The following is a 22,000-nucleotide window of genomic DNA, read 5'->3' on the forward strand; positions in this document are numbered from 1 at the left end:
AGCTTTTGTGAATAGTGAATCGGGTTCCCTAGAGGAGCACTCCAATTCACTATCACCAACCATCTGTGACCATCATTCTCCAATCAACGAGGAGACTCTATATTTATCTGCGGGGAGTACTGAATTCTCTTTGAGTGACTCAGGTGACACCGTCATGGCAGACCCACCTCGAAGAATCACCTTGAAGGAGGCCGGAGCTCCTGATCTTGATTTGCAACCGCTTCAAATTTTGTATCCGGCCTTAGATCCAAATTTTGAGCTCAAGTCTGGCACGATAAACTTGCTCCCCAAATACAATGGACTACCTAGGGAAGATCCCTTGAAGCATCTAAAGGATTTCCAAGTTGCATGTGCAACTGCGAGAAGACATGGGGCCAATGAAGCCGCAGTGTTGGTCTTCGTTTTCCCTTTCTCTTTGGAGGAAAAAGCGAAGGAGTGATTTTATACTCAAACGGGTAAAGTTAGATCCAACTGGGACTTGTTGCATAAAGAGTTTTGGAAAAGTTCTACCCTCCCCAGAAAATAGACAAGTTGCGAAGAGAGATCTCTTGCATTGTGCAACGGGATGGGGAGACTTTATTTGAGTATTGGGAGAGATTTAAGAAGTTGCTGGAGGCTTGCCCTCACCATCGGATTGATGAGTTGGTTCTTATCAGTTATTTCTGTCAAGGAATGCACCACCAAGACAAGCTTCTCCTAGATGCCGCGAGTGGAGGTTCATTGACCAAAAACAAGACCACTGCAGAAGCATAGGAAGTTATCTCAGATTTGGCAGACTCGACTCAACACTCAAGGGCAAGGAGTTCACAACCAAAAGCTTTGAATGAATTTTCTCCCTCTGGAGATGCTACTTTGACCAAGACCCTCGGGAAAATGACAATCTTGTTGCGACAACTCACCCAAGGGCAACAAATTCCTCAAGCTTTGATAAGTGCTCCACCTCAACCTCCAAGGATCGAAGAACCACCAAGGATATGTGGTGTTTGTGCTTGTAATACTCATTACACCAATGAGTGTCCTCAGCTCCAAGAGGACACTACATTGGCGGTAGCTAACTCTTATCCACAAAGACCAAATTACAACCAAGGATCCTACAAACATGGAGGCAATCAAAACCAAAGGTGGAACCAAGCTCCTCAAACTCAACCCAACCAAAATTCTCAAGTCTACTACCATCAACATCCCCAAGGTCAACCACAATACCAACAACCATACCAACAACCCCCACAATCTCAACCTCAAGGGAAGTACATACACCCACATAGTAGGCCTATCCCTTCTCAAGTTAACCAAGCCCTTCCCTCTAATCAATCTCACATGAATGACACAATTCACACCTTCATGCAAGAACAACGAGAGTTCCATAAGAAACAAGAGGCATATATGGCTACAATAGCTGAAGCCCTTTCCCGTTTAACTCTTCCTTATCAAACCCCACAAAACACCCAACAAACTTCAACTTTGAGTAGTTTGCCCTCCCAACCTCAACCCAACCCTAAGGGTAGCATCAATGCCATCACCCTTAGAAGCGGTATTAAACTGGACAAGAATGTTGCTATACATACAAAGTTGAGTGAGGAGACAAACAATGAAGAGGTGGGTGATGAAGTGGAGGTGATGAGGAATGAAGGTGAAAGTGTTGATAAAAGAGAGGAAGAACCACCCAAGGTCAAGGAGCCAAAGAGAAAGACTTTGCTTGAAGAGCCTTTGCCCATTCCATTCCCAACTTTAGCCAAGAAGGCCAAGAAACAAGAAGAGCTTGACCCCACTATAGTGGAAATTTTTAAAAAGGTTGAAGTCACCGTCTCCCTCTTCCAAGCCATTCAACAAGTGCCAAGATATGCCAAGTTCCTTAAAGATGTTTGCACTCACAAAGATTAGCTTGGCAACCTCAACACAAAGCCGGTAGATAATTCTATCTCTTTTTTACTTCCTGAAAAATGCAATGATCCCAGCCCATGTTTGGTCACTTGCTTGATTGATGGAATGAAATTCATGGACTTTATGTGTGATCTGAGGGCGTGCGTGAGCATTATGCCACTCCCCATTTATGAAAGATTGAATTTGTCACCCCTAAAGAGGTATGGGGCGAGGTTTGTGCTAGCCGATAAAAGTATTATGTCAGTTGCTGAGATTGCCGAAAATGTCCTGGTTAATATTCAAGGATTGCTCTTTCCAGTTGATTTTCACATTTTAGAGACCCCTCCCATTGACTCAAACAAGCCATCATCCATACTCCTTGGAAGGCCATTCTTGAAGACGGCCCGTTTCAAGCTAGATGCACATTTGGGAGTCTACTCTTTTGAGTCGGATGGCAAGTTAGTCAAGTTCACTTTGGAGGAGTCCAACAAATCCGTTCTTGAAGCGTATTCTATTTTTGGGTGCGACATAGTTGAAGAGCAAGTCATTGAGGATGGCAAGGAGCAAAAAAAAGAGGATGTTGCCAAGAAATCAAGTTCAAAGGATCACACTCAACCTAAGAATACCAAGGAGTTGGAGATTTTTCTCCTTGGTGAAGTTTCCAAGTGACCAATGAAGCCATGCAAGTCCAACTTAGGACTCTAAACCAAAGTGCTTGGTGGGAGACACCCCACCATGGTGACATTATTCTAATTCTATATCTTGTTTACCTTTTTGTGATATAATGGTTAGCTTAGGTTTGGTTTGATGAATTTTGAGTTGTATAAGTTGATTTACTTGTGGACTGTAAAATTGTGCTTGTTTGTATGATTTGGGGTTGGTATGTTGATATACTAAGGATAGGAACCTTAGTTTTGACAAGAAAAGAATTTTCTAAAACAGGGCATCTGTGCGTTTGCACCAAGCTGTGCGTGCGCACAAAACTGTGTTTTTTGCCATCTGTGCGGACGTACAAGCCTGTGCGTCCGCACAGGCCTTGATATGCCCTCTGGTCGCAGTGCCAGCACAGCCTGTGCATGCGCGCTGCCTAGTTTTCTTTGACCCGTGTGAGCGCACGGCTACGTGCGTAGCTCACGTTCCCTTTCGTGCTTCATTTGTGCGGCCGCACAAAAGTATGCGCCCACACACCAATTGTAGATCCCTCTGGTGGGACTGAGAGAACGGCTTTTGCGCGTGAACAACCTCCCCCATTTCTAGCTCCTGTGCATGCGCACGGTCCTGTGTGCGCACGCACACATGCTTCTGTCCCCAAGTATGTAAAAAAACAAAAAAAAAGAGAAGAAAAAAAGGAGGAGAGCCTGTCTGTGTGGTCGCACGTCGTTGTGTGTCCGCACGTCCTTATGCAACCTCTCTGGTCGCAGCGATCGCACGCTATGTGCGCTCACAACCTTTCTAAGTTGCGCTCTCTGTGCATCCGCATAGGTCCCTGTGTGTCCGCACAAGACACGTTCTGGGCAATAACAGGACAACCTACCCTGTTGAGAGGTAGCTTTCTTCTTTTCTTTTTCACTGCTCTCTCTCCCTGTTGTCTGCCCAGCCCCGCCGGCCACCGCCGCTACCAGCCTACCGCCAGTGACCTCTCTCTCTCTCTTCCTCTTTCTCTTACTTCTCTTCTCTTTCCTTTCTTTCTTTCTTTACATTCTCTTTTCTCTATTCACCACCGGTGAGTTCTCTCTTCCGGGGCTTCTTTTTCTGGCGAACCCAAATGCCATGATTTTGCAGTGGCTATAAGAAGTGCCATTGTTCCTCCCTAGTTCTTGTTGTTTTCAACCTCTATACCTCAGGTTCTTGTTTTTCCTTTTTTCTTTATGTTCATATTTTTGCAATTGTCTCCATTTCTTTTATGTTGCTTAGATTAAATTAGTTGCTTTCTTTGTTGTTCTTTGATTTGCAAAGTGTTGTTGTTTGATTGTTGGGTTGGTTATGATCAAATTTGAGCTTAATTATGATGAACTTTTACATTGCATACCACATGTTCGATAAAATGCCTCAATGAACATTTTGTTTGATTCATATGACTTGGCCATCATATGTGTCCAATTTATCTCTTGTTAGGCATATTGTATGAATTGTGCAACTTCTATTATGACTTTTGATGGTAATTATATGACATGACCAATGCATTTCTTTGTTTGTCAATGGGGAATTTTGATTGAAAATACATTGTGTTGTATGAGACTCAATTGATATTGTTCATCTTGGAATTTCAAATCAAGTAACCACTTTACAATTGTTCAACTTTTAATGATATCTTGATCAAACATCTTTTGACTTCTAATTAAGAACATTGTATGTGTGATTACCACCTCTTGAGGATGAACAATTGACAATTCCCTTTTTGGTGCTTGCTTGAAGTTGCTTTCATTTATCTGTTTTATATTTGCAACTTGAGCACTAAATGATGAAGCTTTGAGCTGTGAATTGCCTTAAGGGTGTGATTGTCGTGATATCCGGCCGGTGTGTGTATTCCAACCGCGCACATCATTGAAATATATACACTGTGTTTTTGTAAATCACACTATCTATATAAGTTTCTTTTAACCTTGTTAGTGCTTCCTCAATGATTTTACTTTATTGTTGCCCTATGGTCTCAAAATTCTTTTGCTTGTATTTTCAGGATGTGAAAGAAGGGTAAGGCACCAGTTGCTTCGCCGGTTGAATAACCCACCTCTCGCTTTCCTAATGTTTGGGAGGATCGCCAAGGGGATAAACCGGATACCTTGGTTAACCGAAGAGTCGACTCTCAATACGAGGCTATTGAGAAGTGTACAATCTATTGGGAGTGGCCATTGAAAATTCCAAGACAATACAAGGTGACTATTCACAAAAGGATCACCTCGCTTCATTGGGAGTTTCTTGAGCAAAAACCCATTGAAGTCAATGAGACTATGGTGCGGGAATTCTATGCGAACTACCAAGCTTGGGAAGCAAAGTCAATCTTCCTCCACGGAAAGATGTTGGATACATCCAACCAAGCTCTAGAAGCTATTCTGAACATCCCCCACATTCCACTTGAGAAGGATGAATATTTCAAGATAAAAGTGGATGTCTTCAAAGGAAGAGTATCTTTGACTCCCATTCTTGAGAGAATAGGCCGTCCTGGTGCATCTTGGGAGTATAGCAAGGGGAGGAATTATGTTCCCACTAGTATTGCGTACTCTAATTTGAATGCTGAAGCTCGTATATGGTATCAGATTGTGGCGGACTACATCATCCCGAGCACCCACACTACCCATGTGAGATTTAGAACTGCTTTGCTACTTTGGGCTATTATGCAAGGAAAGCATATAGCCATCTTGCCTTTATTGCGCAAATTAATTTGGAAATTAGTTGAGAAGAAGAATATCAGCGTTCTATTTCTGTCGATGGTGATGCGCTTAGCAAACGCAGCGGGGGTAGAGAGGCGACCAATGGACATCATGTTCAGTGTTTCTAGCGGCAACAAGTTCATTCCGAGGGGAGATTTAGAGAGATCAACAAACACAACCCCCTCCAAGAGGAAGACACCCACAACACCACCATCAAGTCTACCAACTCCATCAACTGCTTTACCCTTTCTCCATCCTCTTCCGAAATTATTACAAGACATCTTGCACGATATCCACCACATGGAGCATTTGGAGCAAAAGCATTTCGAGTGGATAGCGGCAAAGCTAGAAGGAAGAGACCCCGGCCCAATTCTTAGAGCTTCATCCGAGCTAGCTGGGGAGGAGCATGATGCAGTTGACCAACCCATTTCTGAGCCCACCAGCTGAAGGTGGCCCTTCTTCATCCTCCCGGATCGTAAGCCTGCACAAAGGACCGTGCACAAATTAAGTGTGGGGGAGGATCGATGACTTCAAGGGGGTAAAAGTTTCTCTTTTAAAGACACTTTTCAATGTTTCTTGTAGTACTTTTTCTTCATTTTGAGTAGCTTTATTTCTATTGCATCTTGTTTGGTTTGTTGTAAATATTTCTTTATCGTTTATGGATATTTAGTAGTTAATATTTGCATGTTACATGATATGATGAATAAGTGGTGAAACACCAAGGAATTTCCATGAAACCTTTTCTAGGGGCATAACATTGATTGAATTGAAGAAAATTTGTGTTTACCAGCTTGCTTGGAGTGTTTTATTTGTAGAACATGGAAAAGAGCTCGAACAATATACCTTGTGAGATTTGAGCTTTAATAGATGGTTGCATTTTTCAACCATAATGTTGTTCTTGTGTGTGATTATACTCCTTTTTTACTGTGATCATTGATTTGCATGATTCTTTATGTCCTGTATTTGTGTTTGGATACATTTAGCATGATTGAGGCCATCTTCGATGATAAACTCACTAACCTATATGGCCAACCCTTGCATTCACCATTATGAACCTCTTTGAGCCTATGAATCCCTTTTTGTTCTGATGATAGCACATTACTCCCCTTAAGCAGAAAACCATTGATGTCCCTGAATTACTCTTTGATTAGCTTAGGTGGATTAGTGTGTAAAGTCTAAGTGTGGGGGAATTTTGGGAAGTATTGGTGATAAAGACATGAACTCATTGTGAAAATTTTGGCAATTAGGTAATGCTCATGCATTTTATTAGTTAAAACATATGCATTCATAGTTCAATTTAAAAAAAAAAACTTGTGCATAACAAAGTATAAAATAAAAGAGTAAATAAAGGATGCATATGCCATGTTTGAAAAGAAAATGCATGAGTAAGGTGAGATAGAAAAAGAAAATGGGTAGAAGGGTTGCATTTTTATGTGTATATAGGTGATGTAGGATTAGGTGGACGCTCAAGCTAATCAAAGTACTAATTCTTTAAGTCCACTAGACCATAAATCATCCTACCTAAACCCTAGCCCCATTACATCCCCCTAAATACCTCATGATATTTGTTATTCATGCATTAAATACTAGTTGATTGTTAGATGACTTGCAAATCTTTGAAAGCATGAAAAAGGAGAATTGAGTGGTTAAAACCTAACCACTGAGCGAATTGAGTGGATACACATCCGGTGAGGGGTTCGATCACTCAATTCTATGTTCTTACGCCTCATATTGTATCTTCTCGCAAGTTGTTTAATTGGATAGTTTTGATAACTTCAATTCAATTCTTTGGACATTGATCTTAGTGTATGAACTCTTTGCATTGGCCCTAAAATTTTCTTGTGATGGATTAGAATTTTATAGTTTGTTTCTACCAACTCTCATCGTAGTACATATTAGCGATTAGCCTTAGGATAGTTGCATGCATTTAGGTAGTACATAGCATAAGTTATTTTCCCTTTCATCTATCTCCTTTGCGTGTGTTTAGCATGAGGACATGCTAGTGTTTAAGTGTGGGAGAATTGATGAATCCATATTTGATGATGATTTTTTTGTTAGAATTGAATGGATTTTCATCACATAAACTTGCACTTATTCCCTTGAATAGCATGCTTTTGAACTTTCTTCCTAAATTGTGCTTGATTATGAAAATATGCTCTTTTGTGCCTAATTTAATCTATTTTATTCCATTTGCCTTCCATTCGATGCCTTGATGTTGTTTATGAGTGATTCCAGGTGTATAAGGTAGGAAAGGGTTGGAGAAAATGGAAGAAGAGCATACAAAGTGGAGGAAACAAGAGGAATCAAAGGAGATGAGCTCAGAGACGTGTGCGTGCGCACAGCAACCTGTGTGTACGCACAGCTGCCCAATCAGAGCGCGTGGATCATTTCGAGCGCGTCGCGCGTCCATCCCAGCATCGCCTAGTGTGCGTGCGCACAGCTACTTGTGCGTACGCACAGGAAAGGATTTTTCGCGAAGTGTGCGGACGCACGCGTCTTTGCGTCCACACATGACTTCATTAAAAAAGCACGTGCCTCGTGATTTGGGGGCTTTGGAGGCCCATTTCTGAAGTTTTCTAGCTCATATTGGAGGGGAAAATAAAGACATAATATAGCATATCATTAGGATAGTTTAGGAGTAGTATAAGAAGTTTTTAGTTTAGTTTTCTCTAAGTTTTTCATCATCTCTATTAGGGTTTATACTAGGGTTTTACATTCAAGTGCCATTTCCATTTTGGATCTTGGATTTTGCTAGCTTTCATTGTAAGTATTCTCTTGTTAGTACTCTTTATAGTTACATTGTCATTACTCTTTCTTCTAATTCAAGTTATAGTTCAATTTTACTTCTCTCTTGCAATTTTAATTTCTTATTGATGAATTTGATGTTTGATGTTTGTTTCATGCTTTCTTATGTTATTCTTGTTGATTGAGATCAATTGTTACTTTTAGTTTCAAGCATTTTCTCATTTTCTCCATGTTTAAGCTTTTTCCCACCAAGTGTTTGACAAAATGTCAAACATGATTTTAGGCTAAATTTTTTGCTCTTGACTTGAGTAAAGTGAGCAATTGAGTTTCTAGTGTTGGAATGTCCAACATTTAGTTTCAATTCTTGGATTGTTAATTATTCTTGTTCCCACTAACGCTAAGTTGTTGCTAAGGCAATTAGCAAGCAATTTAGGATTTGTGGGATAAGGACACTTATGCTCATTTAACTTACTTTCCGATGTGAGAGTTGATCAAGTGAGACTAATCCATCATAATTGTCATAGTTGTGGTTCCAACAAGGAAAGAACCCTTAGCTCACTCCAAGCCAAGACTCTTTTTATGCTTTCAATCTTTCATACCTTTATATGTTGATCTCTTTTATACTTTACTTGTTTATATTGCATAGTCGGTTCTTTAATTTCTTCATTAGTTTAATCATTACAATTTTGTATGTTCTTTTATTGCTTTATATGTTTATTTCTTCATTCACAACCCCTTGATCACTACAACCAAAATTGCACACTCATAGTTCTAAAGTGCTCTTTTATACTTTACTTGTTTATATTGCATAGTCGGTTCTTTAATTTCTTCATTAGTTTAATCATTACAATTTTGTATGTTCTTTTATTGCTTTATATGTTTATTTCTTCATTCACAACTCCTTGATCACTACAACCAAAATTGCACACTCATAGTTCTAAAGTGCTCCTAGGGAGACGACTCAGGAGTCTAATACTCTCGGTTTTTAATTGGTTTAGCTTGTGACATATCTTGTGAATTTCCAATTTGATTGATGTCCAATTTGTTGAGTTAGGACTATACTTACAACGTTAATTCTATTTTCGATAACCAAGTTCCTAGCCCAATGCAATTTGGGTTCACACATCTCTAGACATCTCATCATTGGGCCTTGGGCCCAATATAAGTCCGATTCAATCGATTTGGTCCGTTGGCCCAATTTTGGACCAAAACCTTTAAAATTAATATCAAAATTTGTATTTTTAATATTTCTACTTTTCTAAACGATAAAATTTAATTTTCTAATTTTTTGAATAATAATTAATTTATTGGCTAATTATGTTTTAATTTCGCAGGGTTTACACAGTCACTCTAGAGGACATGCTCGTCACATCTGTAGTGCATCAAGCATAACGATTAACAGGGGGTCGCTGGGCCATACCTACAGTGGGCACCACTTAAATCACAAGGTTGGGAGAAGGTCCTAAGCCGAAAATAAGTTATTCTACACTTAAATTAATATCATCTTACACTAAAACCATTCTAGCCTAAACCACAAAAGAACCTACGGCACTCCCCATCTAACAATGCCAATTCCAGAACAAAGAGACAATGTCAGGGAGAAATTAGAACAGTAATGGCACATAAATAAAAGAAGAAGATGTAAAACTAGGTCACTTACTAGTAAAAGCAAATGGAGAAAGTAGCATATGGAAGAGCGACGACACTGTAGGAGCAGAATGAAATCTACAATAATGAAGAAGGTGAAGGAATGACAGTGACAATAGAAAAAGTGGGGGCAATGGTGGTGTTGTCAGTTGCAGAAACCAAATGGGAAATGAAAGGAAGATATAAGTAGTGGGATGGTAACCGTCGAGGAAGAAGATTGAAAGGTTAGGAGTAAAATTGACCTTTTCGCTAGCTTTCAAATCACATAAAGAACATTAAATGCTCTTGGCACAAGTATCGAAGCGACTTCCCCAAGCAGCAGTTAGGGGCAGTTCATGTGCACAAAGAAAGCGTTGGAAGCGTGAACCTCGCTGACGAGCTCGCCACCAGAGGGAGACAACTACCCGTGAAGGCACTATTCCAACCCAGTCCAACAAGAATCAGAGGTCCACCTAGCAGACCCATAACCCAACGGGTCTACCTCCCAATTAACCAACGGTGTCCCTCGTATGTCACCATCCCCCTAACGGTAATCTGGACAGCTGGCAGAAGCTTCCAGACGAATGGACCCAAATGGAAGGGACCACCCAAAGACGAAAAATAAAGGGGAGGGACATACCCCTCCTCAAGGTACGTTACATTCTTACCCTAATTAGCCGCATTCTCGTACAGACACTTATTTTAATATTGGAATGTCCTTACAGGTGGCCGACCCGCCGATCAATCAACGTAGTCCACCAACTTTCCACTCTGCAAATCACGCACTTAGGATCCGATCTCTATTCTACTCAACCTTTCATCTCAACAGACTCCGAAAAATCGAACAATTTAAATAATAGAACACAATATTAGTTAATTTTTAGTTTCAGGCTCAATTATTCAAAGGAATGAAAATATTTCTACCAATAAAACAATAATAAGAGATTACTATTATACATTGTATATTATAAATTAATAAGAACATTTTAATAAATATTATTTATGATGATTCCTCTACTTTCTGTTCTTTCATTCCTTGCTGAAAACGGAAATGATAAATACAAAATTTGAGGTGGCATTTACATCAAAATATTAATGTTGTTATTAGTATAAATGTTTGGATCTTTAAATAAATATTTAATATATGTATTTAATCTTAAATTTCTTTATATTCTCTGTAATTTTCTTTATTTGTACATCCTTATTTAAGTTCAAATATTATAGCTAAAATTTCAAAAGTTTTACAAGAAATATAATTTTGTTATTGACATTTTTACAACTGATTATGATGTCTACAGAAGTTATGTGAAAAAGAAAACTTTTAAAATTAAACATAATAATTGGTCGATGACTTAATAAAAAAAGGAGTTTGAGTTAGGCAGCAGCAAAAACAAAAACGAAAGTTTGAGTTAGGCAACGCTGGCCTTTTCTAGCTATAATTTATTACCTGAAAAATTATATATATTATATTCTCCGTTAAAATAAAAAATTCAGACATGATGTGCTGTGTTATGTCTGTCTATCCGCTTCGCTTCTGTTGATTCGCACTCTCCCTTTTCTCCCGAACAGCACAAAAAGAGAAGAAGCGAACGACTGAGAGAGAGAGAGAGACTAGAGAGAGAAAAGTCCTAGAGCGAGAAATAGTTACACAGTCCTTGCCGCCGGCGATACTTGCCGGAAAATGCACTGATTCTGGTAACCACCTCTCACACACAACCACCAACACACCCCGCCACCACAGAAAAACACAAAACGGAAAATGCGGGAAGCACTTGTTCGCGATACCACCTGCGAAGCCACCTCCATCATTAAGAATGAAGAACCCGAGAAGAAACTGTCGCTCTTGCAGTCTCCGTTGCCGCCGCTTCCGTTGGTTCCAAGCGGCCGGAGCCGGTCTCAGGGAATCGGAACCAGAAGAGTGACGCCAACAACGACACCCCTAGCGGTCTCCGGCGCCGGATCCACCGTGGAGAAGATCCTCCCGAACGGCGATTTCTACTCCGGCAACTTCTCCGGCACCGTTCCTCACGGATCCGGGAAGTACCTTTGGACCGACGGGTGCATGTACGAAGGAGAGTGGAAACGCGGAAAGGCTTCGGGCAAAGGAAAATTCTCATGGCCTTCAGGCGCTACCTACGAAGGTGAATTCAAATCTGGAAGAATGGAAGGGTTTGGCGTCTTCGTCGGATCCGACGGAGACACCTACCGCGGGTCGTGGAGCTCCGACAGAAAACACGGCTTTGGCTTGAAGCGTTATGCAAACGGCGACGTTTATGAAGGGTGGTGGAAACGCAACCTGCAAGACGGCCACGGCCGTTACGTTTGGAAGAACGGAAACATGTATACCGGGGAGTGGAGGAACGGCGTCATAACGGGGAAAGGGGAGCTTGTTTGGGCTAATGGGAACCGCTACGAGGGGCAGTGGGAGAACGGTTTGCCAAAGGCACAAGGGTTGTTCAAAACGATGTCGCATCATCAGGTGCTGATGCAGCCGCATTGCTTGAAGACGAGTGGGATTTTGTGGGGTGACAACTTTGCCCTCGCCGTTAGGAAGCGGTCGTCCGTTGACGGCTCTAGAGGGAGCGTTACGGAGAAGAGCTTCCCGAGGATTTGCATATGGGAATCGGAGGGTGAGGCTGGGGATATAACTTGCGATATTATTGATAATGTGGAGGCGTCAATGTTCTATAGGGATGGAACGGCGTCGGATCGAGACGGGGTTGGTGTGCCATTTGGCCGGAACCCTTGTTTCGCTGGCGAGGTGAAGAGACCGGGTCAAACGATATTCAAGGGGCATAAGAACTATGAATTGATGCTTAATTTGCAATTGGGCATAAGGTAAAGAAAATATTTGAAGTTGGGATATTGATTGAGGTTCTTCATTCTCTGTGTGTTTGGATTAACGGGTAAGAATTTGCTGTTGCGTTTGGATAGGTACTCAGTAGGGAAGGAAGGCTCGACGTTGCGGGAGCTTAAGCTGACCGATTTTGATCCCAAGGAGAAGTACTGGACTAGGTTTCCGTCTGAAGGTTCCAAGATTACGCCTCCCCATCAAACAGCGGAATTCCGGTGGAAGGATTACTGCCCTGCTGTTTTTAGGTGAGTTTTCATGTTTAATGCTTGCGGGTTTTCCGGATGGGGTGAAGTTTTGATGCAACTTGCATTTGTTTTGATTGAATTTTGCTTTGGACTTTACAGGCACTTGAGGAAGCTTTTTCATGTGGATCCTGCTGATTATATGTTGGCTATATGTGGCGATGACGCCCTCAGGGAGCTTTCCTCTCCCGGGAAAAGCGGGAGCATTTTCTACTTGACGCAAGATGACAGATTTATGATAAAGACAGTGAAGAAATCTGAAGTCAAGGTTGGTTGCATCCTGTTAAATTCGATGTTAATTCCCTCTGCCTGATGTTATACCATATCCTAATTCCTAATGGATATATGCTGTTTTTCATTGCAAGCAAGTAGTTAGTAAAATTTGAGTAGAATAGATACTTCAGTAAATCTTTTGTTTAGTTCTGAAACTTTGGTTTTTGGAAGAGGGAGGTATTAGCTGGCCAGTGATGTTTTTTGTATTTAACATAGATTCTCACATTCAATAGAATTCTGTGCTGCTAGAAATCTTTTGGCTATATGCAAATCTGGATTTTGCTTGTTGCATGTCTGACACTTGATTATGGTTATTAACTTTTAGGTGCTTCTCCGGATGCTTCGAAGTTATTATCAACATGTCTCTGGTAATGAGAATTCACTTGTAACAAAATTCTACGGGGTACACTGCGTCAAGCCAATTGGAGGCCAGAAGGTATGGATTGGTATCTGTATTATGGCGGGTTTTCATTGTTCCCCCATGCATGTTGTTACTCATTACCTTGACTTTTTCTTGTCATTATTCGATAAACTAGATCCGGTTTATTGTGATGGGAAACCTTTTCTGCTCGGAATATCCAATTCATCGACGATTTGACTTGAAAGGATCTTCACATGGGCGTATAACGGATAAGCCGGAAGAGGAGATTGATGAAACGACCACCCTCAAGGACCTTGATCTCAACTATGTGTTTCGTGTACCAAGAAATTGGTTCAAAGAGCTAATTCAGTAAGTTGTTGCTTTTATACTTAGTTAACTCTCCTGTCTGCAGTTTTCTGGACTGTAACTTAGCGGTGGAAACGTTAACTATATATGCTGATATATCATGATATTATGCTAACAGACAAATTGAGCGGGATTGTGAATTCTTGGAAGCAGAGAAAATTATGGACTACAGCCTTTTGGTTGGACTTCATTTTCGTGATGATAATACATGTGACAAAATGGGATTATCACCATTTGTTTTACGCACTGGTATTGATCAATCATTCCCTTAAGTCCATATAGAAGATAAAGTTTATGTTGCATAGTTTTTAAAGTCTGTGTGCTTGACCCTTTCAGGAAATCGAGATTCTTACCAGAGTGAAAAGTTAATGCGTGGTTATCGCTTTCTTGAAGCGGAGCTACAAGATAGGGATCGGGTTAAATCTGGAAGGTATGTTATGATATGTTCGGTTATTATATAAAATGATTAGGTTGTTATAGCACCAGCATCCATGATTTAATTGAATATTCCCAAAAGGTGTAAGTTGTTATCTGTATCGATCAGAATCATTAACTATGATCAAATGACCATTGTTAGTGTATGGGAGATGTAGCGTAATTTGTGTATAGTTGGTCAGATTGGAAGTAGCAGATCTGTATCATATATTATGTATAATCTATACAGCATCGCAGTTTAATGTTTCATGGACTTGTGCATGTGTAATTGTAGTTCTTTTAGGTTTATTTATATTTAAGGAATTAAAGAAGTTTTTGTGAATTTCTTCATTTTAATTGATATCTTTCAAAACAAAATGATTGAAAGTAGTTCACATTATTTTTGGTGAGTGGGGATAGTGTTGTAGCAAGCAACTGTCGTGTGGGGCACTTGCAGGCTGTGTGGTCTGTGGTCCAAATTAATTTAGATTAGTTAGATTAATTTAGATTTCGAATTTATTTTAGGCCCACCTTTAATTCATTGAATCAATTTGGATTTCTCTTTGTTGATCTTATGCACCTGATGAACACAGACACAATTTGGAATCTAACTTCTCACTGTTTTGTTGCATTCTTAAAGTATTCAAATTCAAAGTTGTTAGATTTCTATGAAAATGCATAATTGCAAATTTTACATCATATTAAGTAGGATTCTTGTTTCAGGAAATCATTAATTAGGTTGGGAGCCAATATGCCGGCAAGAGCTGAACGAATGGCGCGGAGGAGTGATTTTGATCAATACACCAGTGTTGGAATCAGCCATTTGACCCCTTATTGTAGTGGAGAGACTTATGATGTTGTTCTATATTTTGGGATCATTGACATTTTGCAAGATTACGATATCAGCAAGAAGCTTGAGCATGCTTACAAGTCCTTGCAAGTTGACCCTACTTCGATCTCGGCGGTTGATCCAAAGCTCTACTCAAAGAGGTTCCGTGATTTCATCGGGAGAATATTCGTTGAAGACAGGTAGCAGAGAGTGGAGGCTGAGTTTTTCCTTTTTTTTTTTTTTCTTTTTAATTGGGAGAATGCCTGCTTGATCCTAACATCTGGGAAAAATAGCTGCAAGTTCGGAACCCTAAGGCAGAGCCAGGGTCGTTGGGAGTTGCGGTTGTCGAGGGGCTGATGATGCTCGCCGGAGTTGGTGTTATTTAACGGCTGAATTCTGAAAATAACAGCCATGATGATGGTGTGCTGAAGGCGAGGGAAACTTGCATAGGCAAAGATAGGGGCTGTTAGTTTTGGGTTGATTCTACCCTATTTTTCATTTCTTTTTCCCCCCTGAAAGCGGAGGGCTTGTTATTTTCTTTTATTTATTTTCGTGGTTATAAATTAGAATATGAATATGATGTGAATTGTTTATAGGAAGAGGCAGCAAAGCGGAGTGGATAGCTGGGAATAAAAGAAAATTGTACAGTTCTTATACAAAGGATCCCTATTTGAGGTCGTCATTTATTTATTCATTTAATTTTTTCAAGAGTAAAACATTGATTATTGATATTAACTAGTATATCTTTCCGTATTACGTACGGGATAATTAATAAAAATATATAAATATTTTTATAAAATTATAATTAAAGTTAAAGTTTAATTATTTTTAATATTAAAAATAAGTATTTGTCTTAATTGATTTGGATTGGTTGAGTGGTTATCTTATCCGTCTACCTAAATAAGTATTAGAGTTTTGAATTTCACTTTGTGTAGGTAATAAGTCATTGGCTAGCTGGAGCTTCAATCCATTGAGGATTAGTTCTCGACCTGCCGAGTTGGAAAATACAGTGAAAGAAAATAGTATTTGTTTTAAAAGTAGAACAATTCTCATTGATGATAGCAATATTTTATGGAGATTTGTTTTTTGTTGAAATTTAACTCTGATAGTTTTATTTACTAGTATCATATTCATTCAGGAAGTCAAATAATATGATCAACGTTGTTACCAGTTAAAATTTTATATTTTATGACATGATTTTTAAGTTTCTAAACTTATAAACTTATGTCATTACAAAACCTATTAGATTGATTAATATTTCTTGGTAATATTACCAAAACACCGCCGTTGAGTATATTAGTTTGTGTAAAAAGAAACTATAATAACTTTTGTTATTCAATATATAATTTATTCTATTGAAAAATGAATTATTATTCCTGGATTAGTAAATATATTTCTTTCTATTTTTATATTATTTTATTTGACAATAATCTACCATTAAAGAAAAATTGAATGACTATACTATCTTATAATATGATGTATAAAATAATTTTTTATTTCAAAATTAATTCTGGTTAGTGAAAAAAATTCAAAATATTTTCTTACACAAATTTAAATTTAAATTTAAATTCAAAATTGATTAACAACTCACCTTTTTTAAAATTTTAATAACAAAAATAAAATTAATTAACTGCAAAATATTCGACATTTAATAATTTCAATTATTTAAATTTTAATTATCAAAAATTGAGTTAAAAATTAATGTAACTTAATAATCGATAATACATACATACATATATATATATATATATATATAATAATAATAATAATAATAATATCTAACACATAATTTAATTTTTTTAACAGAGTTAATGTATAATTTATTGAGAATTGATTTATTGTCTAAATTTTTTTATAAACTTTGTAGTATGTGAAAATAGTAATCTTATTTTTTATTATTATTTAAAAAATTATTCATAATTTTTTATTATGTAACTAACTTAATTAATCATCTTTATTATTTTTTTTTACAAAAAAAAAATCATGTTTATATTATTTGTATATTTTTTAATACAAATAAATATGTAGGTGTTTGTACTATTATATTTATTGTCTTAGATAATGGCTTAAGTTACTTATTTTGTATGTTAAATAATATAAATTATATTTTACATATTAAATTCATCAATTTATCCATGTTAAGAGGAGAAAAATTATGCAATAGATCATATGTTATAAAGATTAGTTAATTTACATATAAATTATCTTTAAAAAAATAAAGAAATAATTTATCACATATAATAATCCTTGGTATATGTAGTGTCATATATATATTAGGATGATCTATTTTAATTATGTGAGTGATTATTATTATTCACTTTTTCATTAAGATAGTAAATAATATTTAAAATTAAAAAAAAGGATAACTAGAATTTTTTTTAGTTTGATTATAAAATCTATTGCAAGTATACCTAACTTTTGTATATACTAAATATAATCATATTTAATAGTATAACATTTATTACAGTAATGACTCAAAATATTAACTCAAGTGAATAAGATCAACCTAGGTCTATTGTTAGGATGCTAAATCCAAATTAGGTTCATTGTTTTGAAACCCAATGCAGATACCCACAATGCAAATACCCACAATTATTTATGAATATTCTTTGAAAAAATACAAAAAAAAAATTATAATATAATAATCATAAAATAATCAATTCAATATAATTCAACACAACTCATAATATATTCATTATAAAAAATAACATTTTAAAAAAATTTAAAAATATCTTTCAACATAATAACATAATATAATATTTTAGGGCGAGACTGAGCGACATAATGATGAACTTAAGAGGTAGAGAAAGTGAGTTAAAAGAAGAGTAGATACAAAATCAAGATTAAGGATGAGTCTAGAAAGAAAAAAAAAGAGTTTAAATGAAGACGGGAATCAAGATTGCCAAATTTAATATATATATATATATATATATATATATATATATATATATATATATATATATATATATATATATATATTAGTAATTTTATATTCGCTTGGATTTAACGGGTCCCTTGAAGAAGGTAGGGGATCCATGTCCCCATCCTAGTCTATTTCACGTAGACAGGTCCTGTAAAGATTTCACTGATCCCCATTTAGTCCCAAATTATAAGTAATCCGACGAATATCCATTTGGTTACTCTTTTTTATCATTCCAATTGCTAGCATTTATTGGTTCATGACGTGAAACTACTCTAGCCACTTAGTAAATAGGAAATAATATATTTATAAATAAATAAAAATTATTATTAAAAATTGAATATTCAGATAAAACTAAAATAAATTATAACTTGTAAAAATAATTTATAAGATTTGTTACACAAATATTAAAATGTATGAACCGTGATGTTACTAACACAAATACAAATCATACAATATAAACAAATGTATAAAAGTAAAAATAAAATCTTCAAACTCAATCAATATAACAATAAATGAAAATTTTGTTATTTATCTACTGAACGCGATAGTAAATACTGGACAAAATAAAATCATATTTTTTATAAATATATTTACAGATAACTTAAAAATTAAAAACAAACACACTAAATAACATAGAGTATCAATGGTAAAATATAACTTAAAAAAATCACTTAAGTTCAAAAAGAACATGCATGTGATGAATTATAATAAATTTATATATGAGGAGTAAAAATAAAATAAAAAATTAAAAATAAAATAAAGAGAAGAATTAAAAGAAGTAAAAGAAGGCAAAACAAATAATGTGTGGAATAAATAAAAAATATATCGTAATAGAAGATTAATATAATCAATGAATATAAAAGATAAAAGAGAAAAATTAAAATACGATCTCATTAAACAAATTTCAAGAAAAAAATTTTGAAGAACCTATTAATCAACTTTTATAAAAATATTATAAAAAATTTAAAATAATTCTATTAATCAAAATACATAAAAAAATAATTGAGATAAAATAAAATTATAAAAAAATTTAGCAAAATTAAGATAAAAAAAATTACAAACTGTTACGGATCCGGCCCACGGATCCCGGACCCGAGGTTAAACCCGAACCCGGCTTCCCGGGTCCAACCCGCCTCTCTCTTCTAGAAAGGCCCGAAATCGGCCCTCTAGAACTCCTAACTAACTTTCGAATTCAAACGTCTTCCCTATCTTGACCAAACAAGATAAGATAAGATAACTCCCATCACCTATAAATAGAGGACCCAAGTCCTTACAGGTATTCATTCATTCCACACACCTTACACCTCTCAGATCCATTCTGACTTAAGCGTCGGAGTTTCTTTGCAGGTACCTCCCCCCATTGCTCCAGTCAAGTGATCCGGCATCCGCCTCAACCCGCAAGTTCCCGATCCATCCCTCAACCCGTACTAGAGACATCTTGTACATTGGCGCCATCTGTGGGGACACTTGCGCCGACTAAACCGGAATGGGGGGACGTACTCGAAGAAGCCTCCTCAAGCCGGGATGACTCTCGAACAAAGAATCCGACCCCAGAACACCAGAAGGTCGCAAATCAAGGAAGGTAGCAAGTACCATCCACCATGCACAGAATAAGGAAAACGATCACGTTGTCACAGAACCGCGACACCCCGAGAAAACGGGGGACAAAGCGGCACAAATCATCCAAGATCTCTGCCTCCGGGTCCAGGAACTGGAAGGCAGATTGACCGCCAAGGAAAGATATAACAACGAACACGGAAGCCATGCAACTTCTAGATCAAAATCTCGCCACGGCAGATCGCCAACTCGGTGACACGATAGGAGAGTCGATCGCAGCACCTCGCATGACCACAGGCGAGAAAAATCGCCAGAGCGGCGATACAGCCAAAGGCACAACCGCAACGCTTCCTGAGATCTGAGTCGTCAGCACGACTCAGACGAAGATCGGCGACACCGAGAAACCAAGCGCACAAGAAACGACCACACGATAATGGGAGCGACACCTTTCACGGAAAGGATCTTGAAAGCAAAACTCCCCAAAGGTTTCGACAAACCCACTGACATGAAGTACGACGGAACTAAAGATCCCCAAGAACATCTAACGGCCTTCAAGGCCAGGATGAACCTAGAAGGAGCGGCCGACGCAGTTCGATGCAGGGCCTTCCCAGTGACCCTAGCCGAGCCAGCAATCAAATGGTTCAACGCCCTCCCAAACGGATCCATAGCTAGTTTCCACGACACCACACGAAAGTTCATGGCCCAGTTCACGACCAGAATCACTAAAGCTAAACACCCCATCAATTTGCTAGGGGTCACACAAAAACAGGACGAATCCACAAGAAAATACCTCGACCGCTTCAACGACGAATGCCTAACGGTCGACGGGCTCACGGATTCAGTCGCAAGCCTTTGCTTAACCAACGGGCTCATGAACGAAGACTTCCGCAAACACCTCACCACCAAACCCGTGTGGACCATGCATGAGATCCAAAACGTCGCCAAAGATTACATAAATGACGAAGAGGTCAGCCAGGTTGTCGCTGCCAACAAGCGGCAACACAACCACACCCAACACGGCAACCCGGCACCACGACATAACCCACCACCCAGAGAAAATCAAAGGGACCACCCCAAACTGACAAACACAATCCGACCACCAAGAATCGGCAAATTCTCTAATTACACGCCCCTGACAACACCAATTACCGAGATATACCACCAAATAGCAGATCGAGGCATCATACCGAAAGCCCGACAACTCAAGGAAAGAACAGGAGGCAACAAAACCCTTTACTGTGACTACCACCGAGGTTACGGGCACAGGACACAAGACTGTTTCGACCTGAAAGACGCCCTCGAACAAGCCATACGAGACGGCAAGCTCCCAGAGTTCGCCAAAATCATCAGAGAACCAAAATGTGCGGAGAGAGACAGGTCGCCAGAAAGAGAAGGGCGCAACCCAAGAACCCAAAAACAACCACCTAGGGAAAGCCCAGAGGAAGACCCAACCATCATAGTAAACATTATCACAGGCAAAGATGTATCAGGCAAGTCAAAATCAACACTGAAAAAAGATCTCAAAGTGATGGCCGTCAGAAACCAAACTCCAACCACCATGGCCGACAATATGATAACTTTCCTACCTGAGGACTGCCAGCACGGCACCTCGGCTGAAGACACCCCTTTCGTCATCTCGGCAAGGATCGGAACAGGACTAGTACGAAGGATACTGGTGGACACCGGTGCAGACTCAAACATCCTCTTCCGAGGAGCCTTCGACAAACTCGGGCTCCACAACGACAACCTCCAAACATACCGCAACGGTGTCACGGGACTCAGAGACAACTTTCTTAAACCGGACGGCTCAATCACCCTCCCCATCACCATAGGGACAGGTAACCAGAAGAAGACAATCCTATCCGAATTCGTAATCTTAAAAGACTCCACCGCCTACAACGTGATTCTCGGAAGAAAAACAATCAATGACTTTTCCGCTGTCATTTTTACCAAGTTCCTCCTCATGAAGTTCAGAACCGAAGACGGCTCCATCGGTACTATCCACGGAGACCGGGAGGTCCCAGCAGAGTGCGACAACACCAGCCTAGCCCTACGAAAGAAATCCCGGGATGCGGCCAGAATATTCCTAGCCGACCTGGACGCTCGGCAAGATGACCAACCCAGGCCAGAGCCAGAAGGCGACATGGAAAAATTACAAATAGGGCCAACCCAAGAGGAATACACATTCATTAACAGGAACCTCCCGTACGATCTTAAAGAAGACCTTTCCCAATTTCTGAAATAAAATAGAGACTTGTTCGCATTTACACCAGTCAACATGCCGGGCATAAATCCCAACCTAATGTCCCACCGGCTGGCCGTGGACCCCAAAGCCAAACCAGTAGCACAAAGGAGATGAAAAATGTCACCAGACCGAGCCGCCGAGGTCAGAAGGCAAGTTAAAGCCCTACTCGAAGCCAACTTCATCAGGGAACTCCCCTACACGACCTGGCTAGCCAATGTCGTGCTAGTAAAGAAATCTAACGGGAAGTGGCGAATGTGCGTCGATTACACAGACCTCAACAAAGCCTGTCCAAAAGACGCCTTTCCCCTACCAAACATCGACGGATTAGTAGATGCCG

The 22,000-nt window shown here is 38.8% G+C and overlaps 2 protein-coding genes and 1 non-coding gene across 3 annotated transcripts; 2 read left to right on the forward strand and 1 right to left on the reverse strand.

Annotated features, from left to right (window-relative positions):
* Positions 1 to 528: 528 nt before the first annotated feature.
* On the reverse strand, positions 529 to 635 carry LOC112787317 (small nucleolar RNA R71). The gene has a single exon (XR_003194736.1). It is a non-coding gene; the product is annotated as a small nucleolar RNA R71 (small nucleolar RNA).
* A 10,406-nt stretch (positions 636 to 11,041) lies between these two features.
* On the forward strand, positions 11,042 to 15,654 carry LOC112782978 (phosphatidylinositol 4-phosphate 5-kinase 1). Its single transcript, XM_025825685.3, has 8 exons — positions 11,042 to 12,437; positions 12,534 to 12,698; positions 12,798 to 12,963; positions 13,294 to 13,404; positions 13,505 to 13,698; positions 13,814 to 13,944; positions 14,032 to 14,125; positions 14,833 to 15,654. Exons 1-8 carry the CDS (start codon positions 11,359 to 11,361, stop codon positions 15,140 to 15,142), a joined length of 2,250 nt encoding a protein of 749 aa, XP_025681470.1. The 5' UTR covers positions 11,042 to 11,358; the 3' UTR covers positions 15,143 to 15,654.
* A 4,197-nt stretch (positions 15,655 to 19,851) lies between these two features.
* LOC112785969 (uncharacterized) lies at positions 19,852 to 21,663 on the forward strand. Its single transcript, XM_025829390.1, has one exon. The coding sequence runs from the start codon at positions 19,852 to 19,854 to the stop codon at positions 21,661 to 21,663; it is 1,812 nt and encodes a 603-aa protein (XP_025685175.1).
* Positions 21,664 to 22,000: the final 337 nt, after the last annotated feature.

The sequence above is a fragment of the Arachis hypogaea genome, chromosome 20 (assembly GCF_003086295.3).
Source record: "Arachis hypogaea cultivar Tifrunner chromosome 20, arahy.Tifrunner.gnm2.J5K5, whole genome shotgun sequence".
Lineage (NCBI taxonomy): Eukaryota > Viridiplantae > Streptophyta > Magnoliopsida > Fabales > Fabaceae > Arachis > Arachis hypogaea.

Excerpts from the sequence above, each read along its gene's own strand:
- LOC112785969 (XM_025829390.1), top strand. The coding sequence starts at position 19,852 with ATGGGAGCGACACCTTTCACGGAAAGGATCTTGAAAGCAAAACTCCCC.
- LOC112782978 (XM_025825685.3), top strand. The coding sequence starts at position 11,359 with ATGCGGGAAGCACTTGTTCGCGATACCACCTGCGAAGCCACCTCCATC. Across the intron at positions 13,405-13,504 it reads AGCCAATTGGAGGCCAGAAG|ATCCGGTTTATTGTGATGGG; the intron begins GTATGGATTGGT and ends TCGATAAACTAG. Across the intron at positions 14,126-14,832 it reads GATCGGGTTAAATCTGGAAG|GAAATCATTAATTAGGTTGG; the intron begins GTATGTTATGAT and ends TTCTTGTTTCAG.